The 25,301-nt window shown below is 33.9% G+C and overlaps 2 protein-coding genes across 2 annotated transcripts; one reads left to right on the forward strand and one right to left on the reverse strand.

Annotated features, from left to right (window-relative positions):
• Positions 1–7,407: 7,407 nt before the first annotated feature.
• On the forward strand, positions 7,408–21,687 carry LOC141336934 (uncharacterized). The gene is made up of 7 exons (XM_073842657.1): positions 7,408–7,437; positions 7,523–7,573; positions 7,681–7,760; positions 9,423–10,097; positions 10,181–10,361; positions 14,819–14,966; positions 17,649–21,687. Exons 1-7 carry the CDS (start codon positions 7,408–7,410, stop codon positions 17,963–17,965), a joined length of 1,482 nt encoding a protein of 493 aa, XP_073698758.1. The 3' UTR covers positions 17,966–21,687.
• Positions 21,688–21,814: 127 nt separating this feature from the next.
• Positions 21,815–25,066, reverse strand: tma16 (translation machinery associated 16 homolog). The gene is made up of 7 exons (XM_073842751.1): positions 25,000–25,066; positions 24,811–24,920; positions 24,596–24,633; positions 24,003–24,087; positions 23,727–23,875; positions 22,308–22,350; positions 21,815–22,185 (listed from the first exon to the last, which is right to left on the reverse strand). Exons 1-7 carry the CDS (start codon positions 25,000–25,002, stop codon positions 22,035–22,037), a joined length of 579 nt encoding a protein of 192 aa, XP_073698852.1. The 5' UTR covers positions 25,003–25,066; the 3' UTR covers positions 21,815–22,034.
• Between the last annotated feature and the right edge of the window lie 235 nt (positions 25,067–25,301).

Here is a 25,301-nt window from a genome sequence, read left to right on the forward strand (position 1 = left end):
TATAATTCAGGTTTTTGTTGATTTTTTTATTATTAATACTTTTATTCAGCAATAACACAAGAAGCTGATGAATAGAAAATTCAGAAGACATAATTTATTAATTTATTTGTAGCAAATGTATTTACTGAAAAAAAACTGTCTCCACAAAAATATTAAGCACTATAACTGGTTTCAACACTGATTTCAACAGTAAGAAATGATTCTTGAATGTTTATATATATATATATATATATATATATATATATATATATATATATATATATATATATATATATATATATATACACACAGTATATATATATATATATAAATATATAAGATATAAGACTGCTGATTTGATATCAATGTTGAAAACAGTTAGTCTTTTTCATAGTTTTGTGGAATTTTCTCTAGGATTCTTTGATTAATAGAAAAGCAATTTATTCTTAATGTATCCTTGCTTAATAAAAGTAATTTCCTTTAAAAACGTCTTACTGACCGAAAACTTATGAAAAGTGTATGTCACATCTAATAGTTTTCACAAAAAAAGAACATAAAACATAATTTGTATTTTTATTTCTTTAAAAAAATTATTGAAAGTACCTGTTTATGAAAGGTGCCTGCCCTGCAGCATTTGCTTGTCTGTTGATCAAAATGACTTTTTGTTTATTTTAAGCTGTCATTCTGTTTGTAATGATATAACACATACCTTTTCATCCAGTGGTAGTGACCTTTGAACCTTCATCCTAGAACACTGACTTGATCTTTGACCCTAACAAGCATCAAGGGTCAAGGCTAAAAATGTGTGTCCATATTAGGGCTTTCTATATGCTAGAAACAAGACCTCAGCCTTTACATGGATTTTAGAATGTTCTAGTAGATTCATTCTGGTCAGCATTTACTGTGACCTGGATTCTGTAACTTATTCAAATTCCAGATAGGAAAATTTATGAGAAAGGAGTCCTTTGATGATATGCGTGGTTAGATTTGTTCTCAGATGTTGAAGCAATAGTAGAGTACAGTGTTATAGTAAGGTGATATTAACTGAGGTCACATTTTCAAAGCTTCAGTGAAGTAAATTTGATTGATAGCACTCTGTAATAAATGACCTTATACACTCTTAAAAATAAAAGTTATTTGGCATCAATGGTTCCTTGAACCTTGAACATCAATGGAACCTTTTAAATACAGGAAAGGCTCTTTATAGTAAAAAAGGATTTTTAAAATGGTTCTTTTAAGAACTGTTCACTGAAATGGTTCCTCTATGGCATCACTGCAAAAACACCCTTTTGGAACCTTTATTTTTAAATATGAAAACAACAGAAAATTAATAATTTGTAAAGTCAAACAGTCAAAAGAACAACGCTGCTATTTTATAGAGCAGACTGCATCGATTATGAGAAAATATCAATAAGAAGGTCATTTTACATGCGTTGTCAGAGTATAGAAATTCTAGACTAGATGAATGAGCACTATTTTTCCAGCGAGGAAGTCATGTTATCTTTCAGTATAGAAGCTTTGAAGACTGGACGGCTTTTATGTAGAAAATGAATCCATTAAGTTCATTACACACCATAGCAAGTGTCCTGAATCTAATTCTAAAGCCTGTGGAAAGCATCCAAAAGAGTAATCTTATTTGCTCAGAGGTTGTACCTTCATAGCTCAGGGGGGCGTAATGGAGTTTTTAGTTGTTTCATTCAAGTATCAGTGTTATTTCAGATGGTTCTCCAAAAAAGCCTTAGGAAAAATAAAAACAGATATACAGTCAAGCCCAAAATGATTCATACCCCTGGCAAATTCTGACTTAAAGTTACTTTTATTCAACCAGCAAGTTTTTTTTTTTTTCTGATTAGAAATGACACAGACATCTCCCAGAAGATAATAAGACGATGTACAAGAGGCATCATTGTGGAAAAAATGATTACTCATCTTTTACTTACATTTGAACAAAAAGCGGCATGTCCAAAATTATTCATACTCTTCTCAATAATCAATAGAAAAGCCTTTATTGGCTATTACAGCAATTAAACGCTTTCTATAATTGCTGACCAGTTTTTTGCATGTCTCCACTGGTATTTTCGCCCATTCATCTTTAGCAATGAGCTCCAACACTTTCAGGTTGGAGGGTCTCCTTGCCATCATCCTGATCTTTAGCTCCCTCCACAGATTCTCAGTTGGATTTAAGTCAGGACTCTGGCTGGGCCACTGCAAAACGTTAATGTTTTTGTCTGCTAACCATTTCTTCACCACTTTTGCTGTGCTCTGCAGACTGCCTGATGTTGTTGTTGAGAATTTTGATGTATTGCTCCTTTTTCATGGTGCTGTTTACTGTGATTAGGTTCCCAAGTCCACCGGCTGAAAAACACCCCCAAAACATTAGGTTCCCACCACCATGTTTGACAGTGGGGATGGTGTTCTTAGGGTTGAAGGCTTCTCCTTTTAACGCCAAATGAAGGCTACATCATCATTTTGTGTGCCTTATCTGGAGAAGTGGTGTCCTCCTTGGTCTGCGTTCGTGGAACCCAGTGGTGTGCAGTGTCTGTTGGACTGTGTGCCTTGAGATGTTGCCACCAGCAGAGCCCAGATTTATCAGGGTTTATTAAAACAAGCAAAATAATCTGCCAATGGGGTAAGAAAAATAAATCTAGTTGTCTGCTTGAAATAAGATTTTTTTTCTTACCTCATTGGCAGATTATTTAGCTTGTTTTAAGCAAAAACTCACTTAATTTTGACTTGTTTTTACTAAAAACAAGACAATAATTTTTTCTTGTCTAGAAAATCCTTCCTGATTTAAGATTTTTTAGATATTTTGGCTGGAAACAAGACAAAAATTCTAAGTAAGAAAAGCATTTTTTGCAGTGTGTCCACAAACCAACAGCAGAGAACTTCTGTTTTTCACCTGTTGAGTTGATTAAAACAGCTGTTCCCAATGAATCAGGGTAATTAGGATGCTTTAGAACAGCTTTGATTATTTGGAATGGTATAGAACGTTGGATTTTCCCATAGACTGTGACAGTTTGCAAAGGGTATGAATAATTTTGGACATGACACTTTTTGTTCAAATGTAAATAAAAGCTGAGAAACATTTTTTCCACAATGATGCCTCTTGTACATCGTCTCATTATCTTTTGGGAGAAGCCTGTGTCATTTCCGGTCAAAAAAAACTTGCTGGTTGAATAAAAGTAACTTTTAGTCAGAAATTGCCAGGGGTATGAATAATTTCGGGCTTGACTGTATAAGAGACAACTGTCGACTGAGTATATAACTATAAAATGTAAGAATGTGTACTATTTTGATGAGAAATTTTAGTGTTGGTGTTGAAACCTATGACTTTCACATGCACACTTCAGCAAAGTTTGAGATTTCTGAAGAAACATATAGGAGATTACACGATTCTTTCTCTCAGGAAACTGAAGCAAACTCTCCATTTGTGCTCAATCTCATTTAGGAGAAACAATCAAGATAAGAGAACTCATCTTTGATTTTCTACACTATGGTCTGTAAGTGAAAGTGTAAGAGGAAAATCATGTTTGGTTGAGTGGTGCAATCTGGGAATGCAGTGGCTGTGTGTGCAAACATGATTATTCCATGGTTCTGATGTCAAGCAATCATAAAACATGTTTATAACAAAATGATTTTCTCTCAGAGGATGCAGTTGCACCTGCATGCTGGCTAAAAGATACACTGCGGGTGTATAAAATATTTATGAGCTGATCAGATGTTGGTGTCTGTCGGCTTTCACATCAATAATTCAAAGCGATATAGTGTCGCTTCTGGAGAGAGAACAGAGCTCAATAATATCCTTACTAACAGCAGCTAAACAACGTATATTTTTTAGTCAAAAAATGAGCTAGTTATTGCTACTTTCACTTAACAAATTTGAAATTGTTAATTAGTAAGGGCTATCATTAAAAAAATAATAAAAATACTAATAAAATAAACATTGTATGTATGAGCTTGCAACACCTTACGTGAACTTTGGGGTTCTCAAACTGATAATGATCCCTAGAGGATCATTTGTGTGTGTGCTCTTGTATGTTAGCTTGAAGGAAAGATAGTTAAGTTAATAATGGGCCAGGTGTGGACCAGAGGCAAAGGTGGATCCACCAAAAGCCCAGGAGGAATCGGCTCTGCCTGAGGCACACAGAGGCAATAAATGCTAATACAGATCAGTTTTCACAAACGCCTGGCAAAACAAAGCATTCAGCATTTTTAAAAACAACAGTCAAAGGTGAACAATTCCCTTTTGTGCCATTTGTATTTATATTGATTTTGAACTAATTGTAGCAAATCCTGTTGAAGCCCATTTCTGCCACTGAATAAAAAATTAAAAGAGGTTATATCGAGTTTCTATCTCACAAATCTGACTTTTTTTTTTCAGAGTTGTTTGATATAAAATTGGAATTCTGATTTTTTTACTCAGAACTGTGAGATATAACTTCACAATTGCGTGTAATAACATCAGAATTGCAAATAAAAACTCGTAATTCTGACTTTTTTTATTGCAAATGCGAGTTTATATCTCAATTCAGAATTGTGAGGTATTAACTTGCAATTGCGAGTTATTAAATCAGAATTGCGTGATATAAACTCACAATTCAGACTTTTTTTCTCATAATCGCGTGATATAATCTCACAATTGCGAGAAAATCAGAAATGCAAGATAAAAAGTATATAGCGATTCTGACTTTTTTTGGCAAGTGACATTATATATTTTGCAATTCTGACTTTTTTTCTTGCACGTCTGACTTTGTTCTCAAAATTGTGAAAAATAAAGTCAGAATTGCAAGAAAAAAAACACAATTCTGACATTTTTTCTTACAAATGTAAGTTTGTATCTCACAATTCTGTCTTTTTTCGTAATTGTGAGTTTATTTCTTACAATCCTTACTTTTCTTCTAGCAAATATGAGCTTGTATCTCGCAATTCTGACTTTTGTGAGATATTAACTTGCAATTGCAAGTTATGAAGTCAGAATTGCAAGATATAAACTCACAATTCAGACTTTTTTTTCTCTGAATTGCATGATATAAACTCACAATGGCGAGAGACAGAATTACAAGATAAAAAGTATATTGCAATTCTGACTTTTTTCGCAAGTGAGAATATATATTTTGCAATTCTGACTTTTTTTCATGCAAGTCTGACATTTTTCTCAGAATTTTAAGATATTAACTTACAATTTCGAGTTATAAAGTCAGAATTGCATGATATAAACTCACAATTCTGACTTTGTTCTCAAAATTGTGTGATATAAACTCAAAATTGTGAAAAATAAAGTCAGAATTGCAAGAAAAAAACACAATTCTGACATTTTTTCACAATTGCGAGTTTTTATCACAACCCTGACTTTTCTTCTAGCAAATACGAGTTTGTATCTCACAATTCTGACATTTTTTCTCAGAATTGTAAAATATAAACTTGCAATTTGTTAATTATGAAGCCCAAATTTGAGGTAAAAAAAAAAGATATGTCCTTAAAATTGCAAGTTTATTTCAATTGTGAGTTATAAAATCAGACTTGCAAGATATAAAATTTGAAGGAAAAAAGATATGTTCTTAGAATTGCGAGTTTATTTTTCACAATTCTGACTTTTTTCTCAGAATTGTGAGATATAAACTAACAATTGTGAGCAAGTCAGAATTTTTGCAAGAAAGGCAGACATTTTTTTCTTGCAAAAGCGAGTTTGTATCTTGCAATTTTGACTTTTTTCCATAAAATAGATTTTATATATTTTACAATTCTGAATTTTTCTCTTGCAATTTTTTTCTCAGAATTGAGATATTAACTTGCAATTGCAAGTTATAAAGTCAGAATTGTGAGATATAAACTTTTAAGACTTTTTTTTTCATAAAATTGCATGGTATAAACTCAAAATTGCAAGAAATAAAGTCCGAACTTTTTTCATAATTGCGAGTTTATATCTCACAATTCTTTTTTTCTCAGAATTGTAAGATATTAACTTGCAATTGTGAATAATAAAGTCAGACTTGCAAGATATAAACTCACAATTCTGACTTTTTCTCACAAATGAGAGTTATGGAGTCCGATTTTGAGGGGGAAAAAGACTGATATGTTCTTAGAATTGCAAGTTTATATCACACAATTCTGAGAAAAAAAAGTCAGAATTGCAAACTGTAAACTCGCAACTGCGAGAAAAAAAGTCAGAACTGTGAGATAAAAAGTCACAATTATCTTTTTTTTTTTTTTTTTTTATTTAGGGGCGGAAACGGGCTTCCATTTAAACCAGAACTGTATAGAAAAAAAGCCCTTTATTTATACACTATCATTCAAAAATCTGATTTCTTTAAAGAATTGAGAGTTTTATTAAGTATGTATTAAATTGTTCAAAAGTGTCAGTAAACGTATTTACAGTGTTACTATTAATGTTATTTCTATTTCAAATAAAGTCAAAGAACCCTAAAGAAGTATCATGGTTTTCACAAAAATATTAAGAAGCATAACTGTTTTCAACATTGATGATCATAATAATAAATATTTCTTGTATGGGATCACGTGACACTGAAAACTGGAGTAATGGCTCCTAAAAAGTCATCTCTGGCATCAAAGGAATAAATTAGACTTTAAAATAGAAAACAGTTCTTATAAATTGTAACAAGATTTAACAACAATTATTTTTTACTATATTTTTGATCAAATAAATTCAGCCTTGGTGAGCATAAGAGACTTCTTTCAAAAACATAAAATATTTTGCTGAACACGAAATGGTTGTGTATATTCAAAAAGTAAAACCAATATTTAACTATAATGTGGTGCGACAGGATATTCTTTTTATACACTAAATTGGGATTGTTTAAAGTGAGTGTTGCTGTACTTGCGTGGATCCAAATTAGAAAAAAAAAGTTATTTAGGTATTAATTAACATTACCTAATAACGTATTCAGCCTGTTTATTTTGATCACAAAGCCAAACTGTTTTATTGCGAATAACTTTCACAGACCAGGAACATGCATTAAGAAAGTAAATTGGGTTCATTTTTTATTTGAATCGTTGAAGACAGTAATTATTCATTCTCCTTTTATATAGTCTTCTTACCCACAGTCTTTAAAAATCGTAAAAATAGTCTTTGTGTTTATTAGTTACCATGAACACACATACGCACGCAAATGGGTCTTAGGATGCTGCTGTTATTTTAAGTAAGAGGATTGGTTTGTCTTAAAGCTGCAGTCACATTAAAGATCTGTTCAAACATGTGACAGAAACACTGCTTTAAAGCCTTTTCTTTGTTAGTTTGTGATGCTTGTAATTTCTGCTAGCATCATGAAACTGAATAGCAGAAGTACCAAAGGTTTTCTACAAACTCCCCCATCTGCCGTTGGTCAAATAATCTAACAGACAAGCCATTGGTTGAGCCTGAAGCCTGAAGTTTGAGATGGGTCATATGTTGATTGTACACTTAAAGTTGGGATGGGGAAAGAGTTCTGTAGTACCACTAAGGTATGGCCTCAATGTGGGTGAGAGAGAAAAGAGAGAGAAAGAGAAAGAGAGGGAGCATATGATTAATCCACTTTGTTTCCTTTAGGCCGAGAAGGCACCTGGGCGATCAGGAAGTCGATCCAGCAATATATCTAAGGTAACATACACACCCACACCATCATTATTCAAAGCAACCCTAATGACAACAAACTAAGTGCTTTGCACACACATATTATGTTGTGCTTTTGTCACCTGCTGTTTCAGGCGAGCAGTTCCACCCCAGGAGCCGTGCTGAACAGCGTCTCTCAAACATCAGTTACACCCTCCTCCCAGGACATATGCAGGTGAGTGTGGTTGCAGACCGATGCTGTGGGATACGACGCATGTGATTGGTTCTTAGCTCATCTACATGTTTGGACATCATGTGATTTTATGGATTGAGTTGTGTAATGTCTGTGTCTTTTTTTCTATTTTAAATCAGAAAATATGCTGACAGAAGATATTAAACAGTGAAAAGAACTGTGTAGCAGAGATTATAATACATTCAATTTAATGTGTTTAATTATAAATAAATTAAAGATTGCAAATTAGAATAATGCGGTTTATAAACATTTTGTATAAATTACCAATACGAAATAAAATAATATAATTAATAAAAACATTTTGTATTAAATTAAGAGTGCAATTAAAATAGAATCATTATTTCTGAACATTTTGTACTAAATTAGGAAAGCAAAATAGAATAATGTAATTTATTAAACGTTTGTATCAAATTATACAAATTAAATTTGAATAGAATAATATAATTTACAAAACATTTTGTTCTAAATTAAGAACAAAATATAAAAATATAATTTGTTATGAAATCATTTGAATTTAATTATTACATTTAAATAAAATTAATGCAAAATAGAACAATACTATAATTATTAAATTAAGTTATAATAGAATAATAATTTATAAACATTTTGTACTAAATAAGGAATAGGAAAGCAAAATAGAATAATATAAATTATGAAGCATAGAATAATATAAATTATGCATTTTGCATAAAATTATACAAATTAAATCAGAATAAAATAATATAATTTCTAAAAAATATATATTAAATTAAGAACAAAATAGAAAAATATAATTTGTTATGAAATCATTTGTATTGCATTATTTGATTTATAAACATTGTACTAAATTATGAAAGCAAAATAGATTATTATAAATTATGAAGCATTTTGCATAAAATTATACAAGTTAAATCAGAATAAAATAATACAATTTATGAAAAAAATGATTAAATTGAGAACAAAATAGAAAAATATAATTTGTTATGAAATCATTTGTATAACATTATTACTTTTAAATTTAATTAATGCAAAATAAAAAATAATTGTACTTATTAAATTTAATTACAATAAAATAATAATTTATAAACATTTTGTACTAAATTAGGAAAGCAAAAGAGAATAATATAATTTGAAACATTTTGTATAAAATTATAAAAATTAAATTAAAACAATACAATTTATAAAACATTTAGTATTAAATTAAGAAAATAAAATAGAAAAATCTGATTTGTTATTAAATTATTTGTATTAAATTATTACATTTAAATTAAATTAATGCAAAATAGAACAATACTTTAGAAATCTGGTTATTAAATTAATTTTATAATTGAAAATAAAATAATTTTGTCACTATGTTTTGTATTAAATAATTTTTATTTAAATTTAAGTAATATCACCAATAGTCTTTTCTGTATGTATGAATGCATACCTCTGAAGGTATGTTTAAGAAATTACATGTTTTGAATGCCATGTTTTCTTTTTGGTTTTCTTTATTAAAATTATTATTGAACAGTAAATTTTAAGAAAATGAGTGGAAAAAATCCACCTTTGAACAGAAGTTCACTTTTATTTGTCCATTAATTTTTCCTCATCAATCATTTCATGCTCTGTTGTGTCTTCTTCATCCCTTTTGTTTTTATACGTCTGTGTGTATGTGTTGTGCAGCTCTAGTGGTCACACTAAACTTGAAGTAGATGGCTCAGATCAGACCACACCCATCATGCCCATAAACCCCGCCTCCGACCCCGCCCCCACCGCAAAGCGGCAAGTCAAACGACGTATCCGTCGGCGCCGGGAGAGCACCGGAACCGTCGGGTGTGCAACGGAGTGTGTGGACCAACCGAGACATTCCCGGTTGCATAAGCAAACACACACACACTCAGACTCATCCTCAGAGGACGAGCAGCGCTGGAGAGAAGCTCGCTCCTGGAGCCGCCAGAAGGCAAGACGGAGACGCAGCGGCAGCCGACACACGCAAGCGCTTCCCCGTGAGGAACGGGACAACGCTAAGCTCATGTCTGTCAACTCAGACGAGGGACAGAAAGAGAACCAGCCACCATTGTGCAAAGGCCCCAACACCAGGCCCCACAAAAAGTTGTCAAAACGAGAGGAGCCAAAGAGTGGGGGCCAAAGCCAGGCAGCCAATCAGAGAAAAGGAAATGAGCGTGGTAGTAGTAGGAGTGCAAGTGAGGAGGAAGAGCCTTTTACAAAGACCTATGAGGAGAGAGGTTCAGGAGACCCAAACATGTCTGTCCCGTCCCCTTGTAAATGCACTATTCCCACCAATCAAAATGGTGCCACGCAACAAGCATGCACTGATGATGAACTAGAGGTGTGCAGGTGAGAGAGAGCGGGTTAGAGATGGATGAGCGTGAAAATTGAATGAAAATGAACGAGAAGCTGATGTGTTTTTGTTTGTGCAGGATCTGTCACTGTGAAGGGGACGAGGAGTGTCCGCTCATCACCCCTTGCCGCTGTACAGGAAGTTTGCGTTTTGTGCACCAGGGCTGCCTGCACCAGTGGATCAAGAGCTCTGATACTCGCTGCTGCGAGCTGTGCAAATATGACTTCATCATGGAGACACACCTCAAGCCGTTGCGCAAGGTACACAGACACACATATCTCTGAACACATCTCTTAGCTCAGATCCTGTTTCATTAAAGGGATAAAAAAAATGAAAATCTGTAATTTCTCATCTCGTGTTCCAAACCTTTTAAGACCTTTGTTCATCTTTGGAGCACAAATTAAGATATTTCTTGATGAACAGCAATGCAACTGACACGTTCAAGGCCCAGAAAGATAGTAAAGACATGGTTAAAATAGTACATGTGACCTCAGCGGTGCAACCTTAATTTTATGAAGCTACGGGAATACTTTTTGTGCACAAAGAAAACAAAAATAACGACTTTATTCAACAAGTTCTTCTCTTCTGTGTCATTCTTCAATGTGTGTTCACGAAAGTACCATGACGAACCACTGATGTCACATGGACTAGTTTATCGATGTATTTACTACCTTTCTTGGCCTTAAACTTGGTAGTTGCATTGCTGTCTATGCAGGGTCAGAAAGCTCTCTGATTTCATAAAAATGTCTTAATTTGTGTTCCAAAGATGAACGAAGGTCTTACAGGTTTGGAACAACATGAGGGTGAGTAATTACTGACAAAATTTTCATTTTTGGATGAACGATCCTTTTAAACACCAGTGGCAGCTGGTGTGATCAAAACAGTTTTGTTATTGTTAATTTAAAAAAAATATTTAAAATATTTTTCAGTCACTGCAATAAAACTGAAACTAAATAAAATATAAATATTAGATGAAAAACTTGAAAAGTTGAAGTCAACTGTATTTTTTTAAGAATTGTTGTAATTGTCAGAATTGTTAGTACCGTTGGTAAATATGATAAAAAAAAAGGCTGTGAAAATAAATCTGCATTGTTTATCTATTTGATCTTTTATTTAAAAAAAATGTACAAAAATCTAGACTTTCATTGGAGAATAAGAATTTAAAATGTGGGGAAATCTCACAATGAAATAAATGTTTTGCTCTAATACACATTGGCCACAATTAACAGTACCCTTTTATTCAATTATTTTTGAAATCCATTTGCCAAAATAAAAGTTCTGAGTTTTCTCCTATTATGCCTGATAAGTTTGGAGAACACCAGACAAGAGATCAGAGACTATTCCTTCATCCAGAATCACTCCAGACCCTTCACATTCCCAGCTTTATGATGGTGGTGCTTCTCTTCAGTTCACTTGACTGATTTTCTATAGAGTTCAGGTCAGAGGACTGGAATGACCATGGCAGAAGCTTGCTTTGGTGCCCAGTGACCCATTTTTGTGTTGTTTTTGGATTATTGTCTGTTTGGAAGATCCAAACATGGCCCATTATAAGATTTCTAGCAGAGTCAGTCAGGTTTAGATTTTTTCTCTGTTGGTATTTGATAGAATCCATGATGCTATGTATCTGAACAAGATGTCCAGGACCTTCAGCAGAAATATAGGCCCACAACATCAAAAATACAGAAGTATATTTCATTGTACACATGGGGTGCTATTTTATGTCTGTGTGCACCAAACCCATCTTGAGTGTTTGTTGCTAAAAAGCTCATTTTTTAGTTTTATCTGACCATAAAAGCCAGTCCCATTTGAAGTTCCAGTCGTGTCTGACAACTGATATGCTAGAGATTGTTTTTGGATGAGAGCATTTTCTTTTAATTTTTTTCTGGAAACCCTCCCAAACAACATGTGGTAATGTATGTGCTGTTTGATTTTTTTTAAAGGGGTCATCGGATGCAAAACTCACTTTTACATGTTGTTTGAACATGAATGTGTGTTGGCAGTTTGTGTATTCTCAGCTTCTTGTCGGTGTGACAACACACTGACAGAGGCCGCTCCCATGATAGTTGATTGACATGTGCGCCTTACCTTAGACCCACCCTCACCGAGCTGAAACAAGAATGTCTCCAATTGAGCGATTGAGGTGTTCTGTTGTTGGATGTAATAATGAACATAGCAGTCGTCATTTACCCCCGACAACTGAGCCACTGAAGATGCAGAGGATAACGTTACTTTCGTTTTTAAAAAGGAAAGCACCGATCCCGATCTACATATGTGTCTAGTTCGTGCGAATCGTTTCTGATGCAGCTTCACCCACAGCAGAAGTAGGTATAAGAGTTTTTTTATGAATCTTTGCAAACGGCCTTTCTTTATAATGTGCTTGTTGGAAAGTTTTGCCGCTAAATGTGGCTAAAGTAAACATTACATTTGCATTTAAAGGGACCATGGAATAAAATGAGTTGTTTTTTCGCAGAGCTGATTTTAAAAGGGTAAAATGGTGTTTTATTACACTACTATTTAACCAAATTATATTATAGACTTTTCATTAAGACCCTAAAGAATCATATGAACTTGTGGAAAATGGGCATCTGATGACCCCTTTAAGGTTTTCTGACCATGAGACTCAACTATTTTCTGCAGTTCTCCAGCTGTGATCTTTGGAGAGTCTTTAGCCACTCAAACTCCCCTCCTCGTCGTGCATTAGGACGATATACACACATTCTCTTTCAGGCAGATTCGTAACATTTGTTGATTGGAATTTCTTAATTATTGCCCTGGTGGTGGAAATTAGAATTTTTACTGCTCTAGCTCTTTTCTTAAAGCCACTTTGGCCTTTGTTTCCCTCATATTTATATTCCTGTGAAACAGAAAGCTATGGCTGGATAATGTCATGTTCATAATCACCCAGGGGCCTCATTTATAAAGACTTGCGTAGAAACCATCCTTGATTTTATCTAAGAACTTTTCTGATTTGATCGTAAGAGCGATTCAGAGAAAACGAACGTACCACGAAATCCATGCGTACGCCAGTCATTCGGTTATAAATCACAAATGATCGTGGAATTGTGTGCAGCTGAATGTTCCGCCGTCGAAACGCCCCTGCTTAATTAATTAACATATAAAATGAGCTCATTCCTAAAGCAAAAACTCTGTGACAATGGCAAGTAAAAAGGACCGCAAGAAATCAAATTATAGTGAGGCTGAACTATCTGCAATACCAGGCATTACCACAAGGAAACGGTCGTACGCCAAGCTGGAATCTGACGTGGAGATAAGTACTTTTCCACGTCAAAGACGGTTTTTATAAATCTCTACTTTGACGTGGATTTGATCGTACGAACACTCTAAGATCAAATCAGTGCGTAAGAAAGTTTTATAAATGAGGCCCCTGGTGTGCTCAAAATTGTTAATATGAATGGAAATATACTTCAGAGATATTTTACTCATAATAATTTTTAGGGGTGTCAATAATTGTGTCCAACGTGTATTTGAGAAAAACATTTCATAATGAGATTTTCCCACATTTCCAATAGTTTTAGTTCAATGAAAGGTTAGATTTTTGTGAATTTTTTTTATTTAATTTTAAAAGGATTAACAATGCAGACTAATTTTCACAGCCTCCTTTGATCATATTTACCAAGGGTACCAACATACCATGACTGTTTGTTTACAAATAACAATATTCAAGAAACAAGGTTAGCTGATTTTAACTAGCTGTTTAACTGTCTTAAAAGTTTCAATTATTGGCTTTGTTGCAAAGTCCCACCATTTTGAGAGATCATTCAGTCATTAAATAGAGAAAACCCAGCTGAAAATATACTTTAAACAAAAGTACTATATTACATTAACTTTAACCACTAACTTTAAAGTTGAGGTGCTAAATTTCAGCTAAATTGTCATTTGTTCCTACCATCTTAAAACAGACTACTGTTAAAAATATTACTGTTTTACTGTATTTTGTGATCAAATAAGTACAGCTTCGGCAGTCGTGGTAGTCTATACGTAAAATTGAATGTAGAGAAATTTAAAACTGCTCAGGATTATTGATTAAAGGTGTATGATTTGAGCACCATAATGTTATAAATGCATTAATATGGCATGGTATTATATTATAGGCAAAAAATGCAAAACCCAGTTTAATACAATTTGTAACAGTTCTCCATCTCCAACTAAATGTTTCTGGCTTGAAAAAAACAGTTAAAGAGCCATTCCATATTTTAGAAATTCAAAATATAAATAAAATATTATTGTATTTTGAACAAATGTAATTGAAAAGCACGTTTAATTTACACTTTCATCTCTGCTTTCCAAGCTTGATCATAACACCCCACTGTGCTGTGTTTCCATAGAGACGCAGTGTACAGCAGTACAACCTCTTTCAGTGACTTTCATCATTTTTACACATATTTATAGAGCACAAAGTGATAATTTAAAAAAAGAAACTAGATAATTTATACCCACAGCAAAAATGATGATTGAGTTACATACCAGCGTTTAATGATTTGGGGGTTGTTCAAAAAGTAGCTCTTCACTATGAGCAAATAGTAGCGATGCTTGCTTTGGTAAACACTGCTAATAAAATAAACTCAACTGGTTATTCTGAATGTGGAAATATTGTAAAGGTCAGCACGCACATAACCTAGTGCTGCCACATTGTGGTTAAAATAATAATTGCATAAGGAATGCATTCTTAGAGCTTTGTTCCCTGTTTCTTCTTTAGTGGGAAAAGCTACAGATGTCTACAAGCGAGCGACGGAAGATCTTCTGTTCTGTGACTTTTCACCTGGCTGCTGTGGTGTGTGTCATCTGGTCCCTCTACGTTCTGATTGACCGCACAGCTGAAGAGATTCGCCAAGGCAAGAACAATGGTAAACACAATAACACGCACACAATGTAGTTATGTAACATAGGTTTTAATGTTTGCAGGAGGGCATGAGGTGCAGTCTAGTGTTATTAAGTTCCTGTGTTATCCACTGTTATTATTTCATTTAGTTTAGTACAGCTGGAATGTTGTATTGAATAATCAGCATCTAGTTTTATAATTGATTATATGTGACCCTGGACCACAAAACTAGTCTTAAGAAGCACAGGTATATTTGTAGCAATAGCCAAAAATACATTGAATGGGACAAAATTATCTATTTTTTATGCCAAAAATCTTTAGGATATTAAGCAAAGATCACGTTTCATGAAGATATTTTGTACATTTCCTACCATAAATATATCAAAACTTAATTTTTGATTAGTAATATGCATTAAAAAAAACTCTTTTTTATTTCTTTTTCAATATTTAGATTTTTATGCACCCTCAGATTCCAGGTTATTAAATGGTTGTATCTCGACCAAATATTGCCCTATCCTAACAAACCATACATCAATGAAAAGCTTAGTTTTTCAGCTTTCAAAAGATTTACCCTTATGACTGGTTTTGTGGTCCATGGTCACATATAGTGGTGTAATTCAGTAATGTTGTAAAGTAGCTTTGATTAAACTCAATTTAAGCCTTTTTTTTTTTTTTACCTCTAAATAATCATCAGGACAAAATACAAATCATATTTACAAATCAAGCCAAACACATGAAATGAGGAAAAACTGTTTTGTTATTGTTAACTAAAAAGTATGAGAAGAAAAAAAGTATGGTTTAATATAACGGAAATTATGTCTCTTACTGAAATATGTAGTAGATCATGAAAGATTTGCTTTATTTAAATCCACATCTTTTTATAAATATTTTGGACTGTAGGGGGCGTCATTGTTTTGATTATGCAAAATTGCACTCTGAGAGCTACTGGTGCTACCTGTTACCTCAACACAACTCAGAAAATAAAATAATGCGATGCCGCATTGTACGGCTTTTGGTTGTAATTTTCAGTAAAAGGCCGACAAGAGAAGCAATATAAGTCTTCACTGCTTTCCTAGCGATAAGTAGAGGAGAAAAGAATGAGAAGATGCCTGTGAATGAATAAATATTTCTAAAGACCCACGTCTTTGTTCACTTCACTTTAGCCCTGATGCCTTTGAGGCTTTTAGTAGACCACAGCCACTAAAAGATCTTACAAATGGCAGAAACAAGAAACGCTAGATGCCATCCTGGCAAGATGCAAACATGCCGACGCTTGTCATGACACCGCAGCCACTGAAGGAGTTTCTCAGTGTGGATTTCACTTGATATCATAAGCCTTTAAGTCTCCTTGTGGGGAATATTTTGAGTTTGAGCCTACGCTTATATCCACCACCGCCTGTAAGCTCTTTCAGTAGCTGTGGTCATTGTATCAGTAATTTATTGTCCGAGTTGTGTTGGGGTAAAAATAGCAACAGGCAGTGCCAGAAGCTCATTGAGTGCAACCATTTCACATCATTGAAATAATGGCGCCCCCCATAGTCCAAAATATGTATGAAACAAAGTGGATTTCTTAAAATAATGTAAATATTTCATGGGTTTTCCACTACATATTTTAGTAAGAGACATCATTTATGTTATATTAAAGGAGTAGTTCACTTCCAGAGCAAAAATGTACAGATAATGTACTCACCCTGTTGTCATCCAAGATGTTCATGTCTTTTTTTCAGTCATTTTGAGGAAAACATTTCAGGAATTATCCCTATATAGTGGACTTCTATGGTGCCCACGAGTTTGAACTTCCAAAATGCATTTTCAATGCAGCTTCAAAGGGCTCAAAATGATCCCAGCCGAGGAATAAGTGTCTTATCTAGCGAAACGAAAAAAAAGTATATATTTTTTAACCTCAAATGCTCTTCTTCTCTAGCTCTGCCATGTGCATGCGTACTCTGTGCAGTCCCGTTCAAGAGTTATGGTATGTCAAAAAAATCTCATTTTCTTCTCCAACTTCAAAAGCTGTAGGACGATTTTGAAGTTGCAGGAGAAAATGAGATGGGAGTTTTTCGACATACCCTAACTGTATTGAACTGGAATGCAGAGCTAGACAAGATGAACATTTAAGGTTAAAAAGTATATAACTTTTTTAGAAAATGACCAATTGTCTCACTAGATAAGACCCTTATTCTTTTGCTGGGATCGTTTAGAGCTTATTGAAGCTGCATTTGAACTGCATTTTGGAAGTTCAAACTCATGGGCACTATATGGAGATAATTCTTGAAAAGTTTTCCTTAAAAAACATAATTTCTTTACGACTGAAGAAAGAAAGACATGAATATCTTGGATGACAACGAGGTGAGAACATTATCTGTAATTTTTTCTTCTGGAAGTGAACTACTCCATTAAGCCATAGAAGTCTTAATACCTGGGGTTCCCTTTAAGAATCATAAGTTGGTTAGCATCTGAGACAGTTTTTAGAGACACTAAAATTAAGTTTCAGTATAAAGTCCAAGACAACTGGGAAAAATAAGAACCAGAGAAACAAAACAAACTAACAAAAAGAAGACTTACTTCAGCTTTTAATGCAATGATGTAGCACTATAATGTTGGAACCGCCGTATAGCCATGTGGGAAGTTATTCTATTTTAGAGTAGCTGGAAGTTAATATAATATAGTGCTGTAATTCCATGCCATGCTGTCATTGCACACACAGCGCTGGTGCGTTTGTCCCCTTTCAATGCCGTAGGGGTGCTGGATTGGCCGTTCTGGACCAAGCTCATCGTGGTGGCGGTTGGCTTTGCTGGAGGACTCATCTTCATGTACATTCAGTGCAAAGTCTACCTGCAGCTCTGGAGGAGGCTGAAGGCTTTCAACAGGATCATCTTTGTACAGAACTGCCCCGACACCGTCCGCAACGGAGAAAACAGGCCGCCCCCGGTCACCCAGAGCAATGGCACACATGGGGCGGCGGAGGTTGCCGCTCCTCAGACACAAACAAACACAGGAGGAGTGGAAATGGCCCCTGTTTGACAATGGATGCTTGCTGCTCTGATCCTCAGTAGCTGAAAAGATTAGGAAAGGGCTCCTGGTGTATTTGACCAAAGTGAATTACATATAACAAAAGCACTTTTTTAATTTTTATTAGAGGGTGGGTAAACTTCTATAAGAAGTTTATATAGGGCTGTCAAATTGTCTGCAATTAACTATATACAAAACAAGGTGTACAAACATTATCACGTGTAATCATACGCTTGATCCATACTTACTGCAATAAGGGATTTCCCTATTATCTGAGCCATTTAAAGGGATAGTTCACCCAAATTCTGAAAATGAAAATTCTCTTTTTTTACTCACTCTAAGACCTTTGTTTATCTTCAGAAGACAAATTAAGATATTTTTGATGACACCCAAGAGCTTTCTGACAGCAATGCATCTAAAATTGTTAAAATAGACCATGTGACATCACATGCATTGTGGTTCTCTCGTGAACAAGCGACGGAGACTGACTTGGAAGAGAGGAATTTGTTGAATAAAAAGTAAACGTAAAAGTATTCTCATTCTTCCTTTCTGGGTTTTTGAACATTTGCACTGCTGTCTATGCATGGTCAAAAAGCTCTTGGATTTCATCAAAAATATCGTAATGTGTGTTCTGAAGATGAATGAAGGTCTTACGGGTTTGGAACAACATGAGGATGAGTAATTAATGACAGAATTTTCATTTTTGGATGAACTATCCTTTAAACAACCTTCATGTGTTTTGTGAGTCTGCAGTCATATCGTATCAATAAGTTGATTAAGAAGGCAAGACACTACAGGCAAAAACATTGTTTTTCATGCACTGGTCAGTTTTATGATTTGGGGCTATGTGGCTCTTCATAATGTTTTAGAGTAAAGAAAACATCCAAAATACACTTTCAAGTGGTGTTTATTGCACTTTTTCAATTCTTTAGATTTAAATTACATTATGTCTTTCAAGGCCTTTTCTCAAAAAGAGTTTTTTAAATACACCAAACTTCATAGCTTTATTTCTATCTATAGTTGAAGTCAAAAGTTTACACACACCTTGCAGAATCTGCAAAATATTAATTATTTTACCAAAATAAGAGGGATCACACAAATTACATGTTATTTTATTCAGTACTGACCTGAATAAGATATTTCACATAAAAGAAATTCACATATAGTCTTAAAGAGAAAATAATAATGAATGAATTCATAAAAATTACCCCTTTCAAAAGTTAAATACAGAAAAATGCTGAAAAACCAAAGAATTTGTGGGCCGTGAAGGATTTTTCTAAAGAACAGTGGGCAGTTTAACTGTTCAGGACAAACAAGGGACTCATGAACAACTATCACTAAACAAAAAACACAGCAGTGCATCATTCAGGTAACAACACAGTATTGGGAATCAAGTGTATATTAACCCTCTGGGGTCTGAGGGTGTTTTGGGGCCCTGAAGAAGTTTGACATGCCCTGACATTTGTTGTTTTTTCAGTATTTTAAAATAGTGACGCATTTCTAAAAGCAGTTCACGGAGACAGAGAAAACAGAGAAATCACACTGTTTGTTTTCTTTATTCTATAAAAAAGCACAGCGTTCTTTTGCTCTTGTGAGTGTGCACAAATAAAACTACACACTTAACAGCTTCCAATGATGGATAGCTCTAATTTGTATGACTGAAACCGACAGAGTATTTTTAGTGTCTTTTGCACTGATCTTAAAAAAAGTAGGTTGGTCACGCTGGCGTGACCGTCGGCCCCAGAGGGTTAAACCCCTTCCAACAATGACTTTATGATTTTGAGATCCATCTTTTCACACTGAGGACAACTGAGGGACTTATATATAACTATCACAGAACTTTCAAATACTCACTAATGCTTCAAGAAATAAAGAAAAAACATGCTTAAGAGCCGGGGGTGAAAACTTTTGACCTGAATGAAGATGTGTACATTTTTTTTTTTTTGTTATTGTGCCTAAATATCTTTTTTCCCCATTTAGTACTGCCCTTAAGAAGCTACAGAAGATACCTACATGTTTCCCAGAAGACAACATAAGTTAAATTTAGCCTGATTTTCAAATTCAAAAAGTTTTCAGCTACTAGCTCTTAATGCATTGTTTCCTTCTGAAGCATCAGTGAGCATTTGAACCTTCTGTAATAGTATTATATTATTTTTTCTTGTGGACTATATGTAAACATCTTTTATGTCAAAAATATCGTATTCAGGTCAGTACTACATAAAAAATAACATGCATTTTTTATGATCCCTTTAACTTTGGTAAAATAAAAATTTGCAGATTCTGCAAGGTGTGTGTAAACTTCTGACTTCAACTGTATATTTTAAAGGGTTTTACTGAGGGGTTTGTTCATGTATAATTTGCCTGTATTTATACAATATTTTATTTCTAAAAACATGGTGCAAACATTATTTTCTGACTGTTGGCAGTATTTTCTGATTTATAGAGTGAAAAATGAGATATTTAAAATGCCCTCTGTAAAAGTGAACTAATATTTAAACAAATTTTAAACATGGCTTTATCTAATGTTCAGACTTCTATTTTGTACATTTTCAAACACAACATTTCAGAAAATGTCTGTTAAAGGGATGGTTTACCCACTCTTAGGCCATTCAAGATGTAGATTAATTTGTTTCTTCATTGAAACAGATATGAAAAGACTTGGATCCTCTGCAGTGAATGGGTGCTGTCAGAATTTAAATTAAACAGCTGAACCAGCTACATTTCTCCAAATCTGTTCTAAAGAAGAACCAAACTCATCTCCATCCCAGATGACTTGAGAGGGAATACATTTTCAGCAAATTTGTATTTTGGAGTGATCTTAATTTTTTTTTCCTGTTCATCTGGGGTGTCTTGCCTTAATCAATTGGCAGCCCTATTCTATAACCTTCATACTGTATATTTCTTGCTGGTTAGACCTAAGCAAAAATAAGGGTAAACATTCTTATATTCCTAACCTGTTCTGAAGTGTTTTAGCTGTTCTCTCCTGCTTCGTAGATTAGCGAGACCTCACTGACATCTGAATGTGACACGGGACCAGAGGTGAACATGGCAGTTACACCGGGGATTATTCAAGTTAAGGAAGCCAATCCTCTATAGCTTTGGCTTTCACCTCATCCGTCTTTTCCTTAATCTGTTAACTCTTGGATCAGGTAAAGATGTGACGAGACACCTTACAAAGAAATAGAATTAAATACATGGAAAGTCTTCAAGAAACCAAAGACACAAGTGTTACAAAATGGAAATCAGACAAGCATTGGTAAATAGCTTATGTTAATGTTAACACAATAACTAAGTTTTTGATTTTATAGTTTGTTTACAGTTGGCAAGGAAGAAACCATACATCCATATTCTGGTTATCATAATTTCATCTTTTTATTTCAATGGATGAATGAGATTTCAGATCAGATATGGTGGGTATTATAGGAAGTCTATACAAGAAAGACCAGGTAACCTGAATTAGTTTTTTCTCTATGCTTTATGGCATTAAGGACTGGATCTTTTTTCTTTTTAAAAAACTTATGCAGCTTTTGAGGAATGTTTTGATGGTTTATGATTTGGAGAATTGTGTTTATTCATTTCTAAGACAGAGATTTGTTAATTTGCGGGTTTGGAGGTGATCAGGTTTTGCTGAGTGGCATTCAGAAAGAAGTCAGCAAATTTTACATTTTTGTATTGTGATTTTACTGCAGTGATTTCATATACCTAGATATATGAAAGTAATTCTAAAAAAAAATAACAAATAGGGTCGTGTCAGGATCAATTGAGATTTGCTTATCAACATCAGTGTTCACAATTCAAATGAACATTATCAAAAAAACATGCAAAATCAGTCAGTGCAATAAACCAGTGAATGTATCAAACTGTTTCAAAGTCTCTGTTTATTTATAGATTAATAATACTGTTACCCTTAGTGACTAAGTAACCCTCTTCCTTACAAAAACACATTTCTGCACAAGGCCTAATACACGCTGGTAGCACAAAACATCAAGCAATGTCTTGTTCTTTCTGTTCTTATACACAGCGTGATGTCCTTTCCTCTACAGTAAACTTTACCGTAGTAGAGCAGCAGGATTTCACAGTACTATATGTCCGTATCAGAATTCAGAGATACATCTTCTTTAGTCTCGTCTTCCATGTGTTTCTCTTGTGAAACTGCAGATGGTGCGCTGTCTTTGGCTGAAACCTTTGTCATCTTAATGTTGGGGAGTTTCTTGAGGTCACCAGTCCACTCTCTGTTAAACAAAAGTGTCTCAAGGTTAGACAATTTGGAATTATGTTAGGGTTTTGGTGGGACTTTACAAAGTTCTGTGGCTTGCTATGAAAAAAAATTATCATGCTTTTATGTAGTAATTACCTAAACACTTTCAGGTGCTTAGAGTTGATGATATCAGGGATTTCTGTAAAGTAAAAAAAGAAAGACATTTTAAACATTTAATCATCTAGAACACGACGTTGCCTAAATGTAACAAAGGCAGCTGCATATATTAAGTATTAACCTTGTAAAAGTGCATAATTGGCCTTTCTAAACAGCCTACAGTTTAAGTCAAAAGTTTACATACACCTTGCAGAATCTGCAAAATGTCAATTATTTTACCACAATAAATGTGTTCTTTTTTTACATTTAGTCCACAGGGGAAAATAATAGTGGAATTTATAAAAATGACCTAGTTCAAAAGTTTACATACACTTGATTCTTAATATTATGTTGTTACCTGAATGACCCACAGTTGTTTTTGTTTAGTAATAGTTGTTCATGAGTTTGAACCTTTTCCAACAATGAATATATGATTATAAGATCCATCTTTTCACACCAAGGACACCTGAGGGACTACAACTATTACAGAAGCTTTAAACACTCACTGATGCTCCAGAAGGAAACACAATGCATTAAGAGCCATGGGGTGAAAACTTTTGGAATTTGAAGATCAGGATAAATTTAGCTTATTTTGTCTTCTGGGGAACATGTAAGTATCTTCTGTAATTTCTGAAGGGCAGTACTGAATGAAAAAAAATTGGATATTTATGTAAAATAAGAAAAATGTATACATCTTCATTCTGTTCAAAAGTTTTCACCCCTTGCTCTTAATGCATCGTTTTTCTTTCTGAAGCATCAGTGAGCATTTGGACCTTCTGTCATAGTCTCTCAATTGTCCTCAGTGTGAAAAGATGGATCGCAAAATCATAGTCATTGTTGAAAAGGGTTCAAATACACAAAAATGTTGCAAAACCAAAAATTTAATGGGACCTAAAAGATTATTTAGAAGAACAGTGGGCAGTTTAACTGTTCAGGACTAACAAGAACAACTATCACTAAACAAAAAAAAAAAAAGCTGGGGATCATTCAGATAACACGACAGTATTAAGAATGTGAAAAGGGTCATTTTAATAAATTCAACTATTATTTTCTCTTGTGGACTTTATGTAAACATCTTTTATGTGAACTATCTTATTCAGGTCAATACTAAATAAAAAAATAGCATGCATTTTGTATGATCCCTCTTATTTTGGTTAAATAAACATTTTGCAGATTTTTCAAGGTGTATGTAAACTTTTGACTTCAGCTTTATATATATATATATATACACACACACTTTTTAAGTCAGTACTTAAAGTGTTTTACACTTTTTTATTTTACAGAAATAGTGTCTTAATTATTGCAGGAAACATTTTATTCAAGCATTCTTAACACTGCTCACATAAACCTCTCACATGGCAGGAAACAAAGATAATAGAGACCCACAAAAAAAAGTCAATGTGAATATAGGAAACATACCAAAGCCATTGCCTTCATACACCGCTGTCTCTCGCTCTATTGTTTGTCTGATGACAGCCTCTCTAGAGGCGTACTGACGACCCTGTCGTCCTTTAATACTGTTCGCTAACTCAATCTGCTCCAGCTCTCCATCAAACCGGTGAAGGTACCTGAGAAAAAGGACATAAGCCGAGGTGGCTGTTTTATTTCATTCAATACACAGCTTTTCAACATTTCCATACGTAAGACAGTGTTGTGTGTGCAGAGCTTTGTAAGTTTGCTTAGGGGTTTTCATACCTCTCAACTATTTTACAAGCATCGTGTTTGGTGTATTCTGATTTGTCAGGGTCCAGCTGGCTTTGGAACCACGAAAGTTTTTCACCTGGAGAAAATTAGTGAAGACAAGTACGCAGATAACAGGGAACATTCTAATTTCTTTGGATAACATTGTGGTAAGGTTCTCTCTAACTTATAAACAAATGTTCAACCAGTAAACCTTATAAAAGGTTTGTTCAGAGTTGATGTTCTTAAAACGTCCGCAAAAAAATGTTATCTATACATTGTTCATGGAGTATTATTCTGAAATGTTACAGTTGGACATTATTATTAAACGTTTTTTTTAGATGTTTCAGATGATTCAGAAGACAACAGAACATAAGTAACGTTCCCATAGTGTTTGCAAAAAAAGTTTTTATGTCTATTTTTCTAAAAACGTTTTTAAAAATCATTCAAAAACGTTTCAATAACTTAACGGGAACGTATTTTTGTCAGCTAGGGTATAACTGATATACTGAAAATTATTCAATGTCCTTTCACAAACCGGTCAACAAACAAGCGTTCAAATTATCTGTTTACACAAAGGCAGCACAAAATAAAAATAAACTACTCACCTATTAAATTTAGACGCTGTGCCTTTTCACCTTTTAACCTAGAAGTGATTTTACAAATATTACATTTACAGGCGTTACAGTGTTTTATATATATATATATATATATATATATATATATATATATATATATATATATATATATATATATATATATTTATATATATATATATAATATATATATATATATATAAAAGTGAAGAAGAAACGCGTCTCACTTTTCTTTCCTCTGTTGTTTGCTGACAGCTCTTGCTAAATATGCAGCTTTCCTGCTGTATGGGTGAACAGCCTTCTGCTCTGGTTTTGCCTTCCCTTTGGCTGCCTTCGGCTGAAGTGAAAATATGTGTCATTAAACACGCTATTCAACAGTAATTATTAATTAAATGAAGCTATTAACCAAAAAACACCATATTTGCTGATATAGATGAACGTCTGTCTTTCACACGTGTGACGTTAGGGGGGAAGATTTAAGGCACGGACCACTGAGACGGTTCGACGGTATTTTTGTTCCGTGTATTATAGAGATTAGTCGGGAGTTCCGCTGGTATCATGTCATAAATCAGTATTCTTTATTCACGCGATGAACTGGTCGGAAATTAATGTTTAATTTCATTTTTTTTTTTTCATTTTGTTTTGTATATATTACCGACTTGTAAAATTACTTTATGACAGCAAAAACAAGACAATTTATAATTCTTTTTATAAAACA

Source organism: Garra rufa, chromosome 6 (assembly GCF_049309525.1).
Source record: "Garra rufa chromosome 6, GarRuf1.0, whole genome shotgun sequence".
Taxonomy (NCBI): domain Eukaryota; kingdom Metazoa; phylum Chordata; class Actinopteri; order Cypriniformes; family Cyprinidae; genus Garra; species Garra rufa.

Coding starts and splice junctions, on each gene's coding strand:
- LOC141336934 (XM_073842657.1), top strand. CDS start 7,408: ATGGGGAAAGAGTTCTGTAGTACCACTAAG. Junction 7,574..7,680: donor GATCCAGCAATATATCTAAG/GTAACATACACA, acceptor CTGCTGTTTCAG/GCGAGCAGTTCCACCCCAGG. Junction 10,362..14,818: donor ACCTCAAGCCGTTGCGCAAG/GTACACAGACAC, acceptor TTTCTTCTTTAG/TGGGAAAAGCTACAGATGTC.
- tma16 (XM_073842751.1), bottom strand. Junction 24,088..24,595: donor ACAGCGTCTAAATTTAATAG/GTGAGTAGTTTA, acceptor AATTTTCTCCAG/GTGAAAAACTTTCGTGGTTC. Junction 22,351..23,726: donor GTATGAAGGCAATGGCTTTG/GTATGTTTCCTA, acceptor TTTACTTTACAG/AAATCCCTGATATCATCAAC.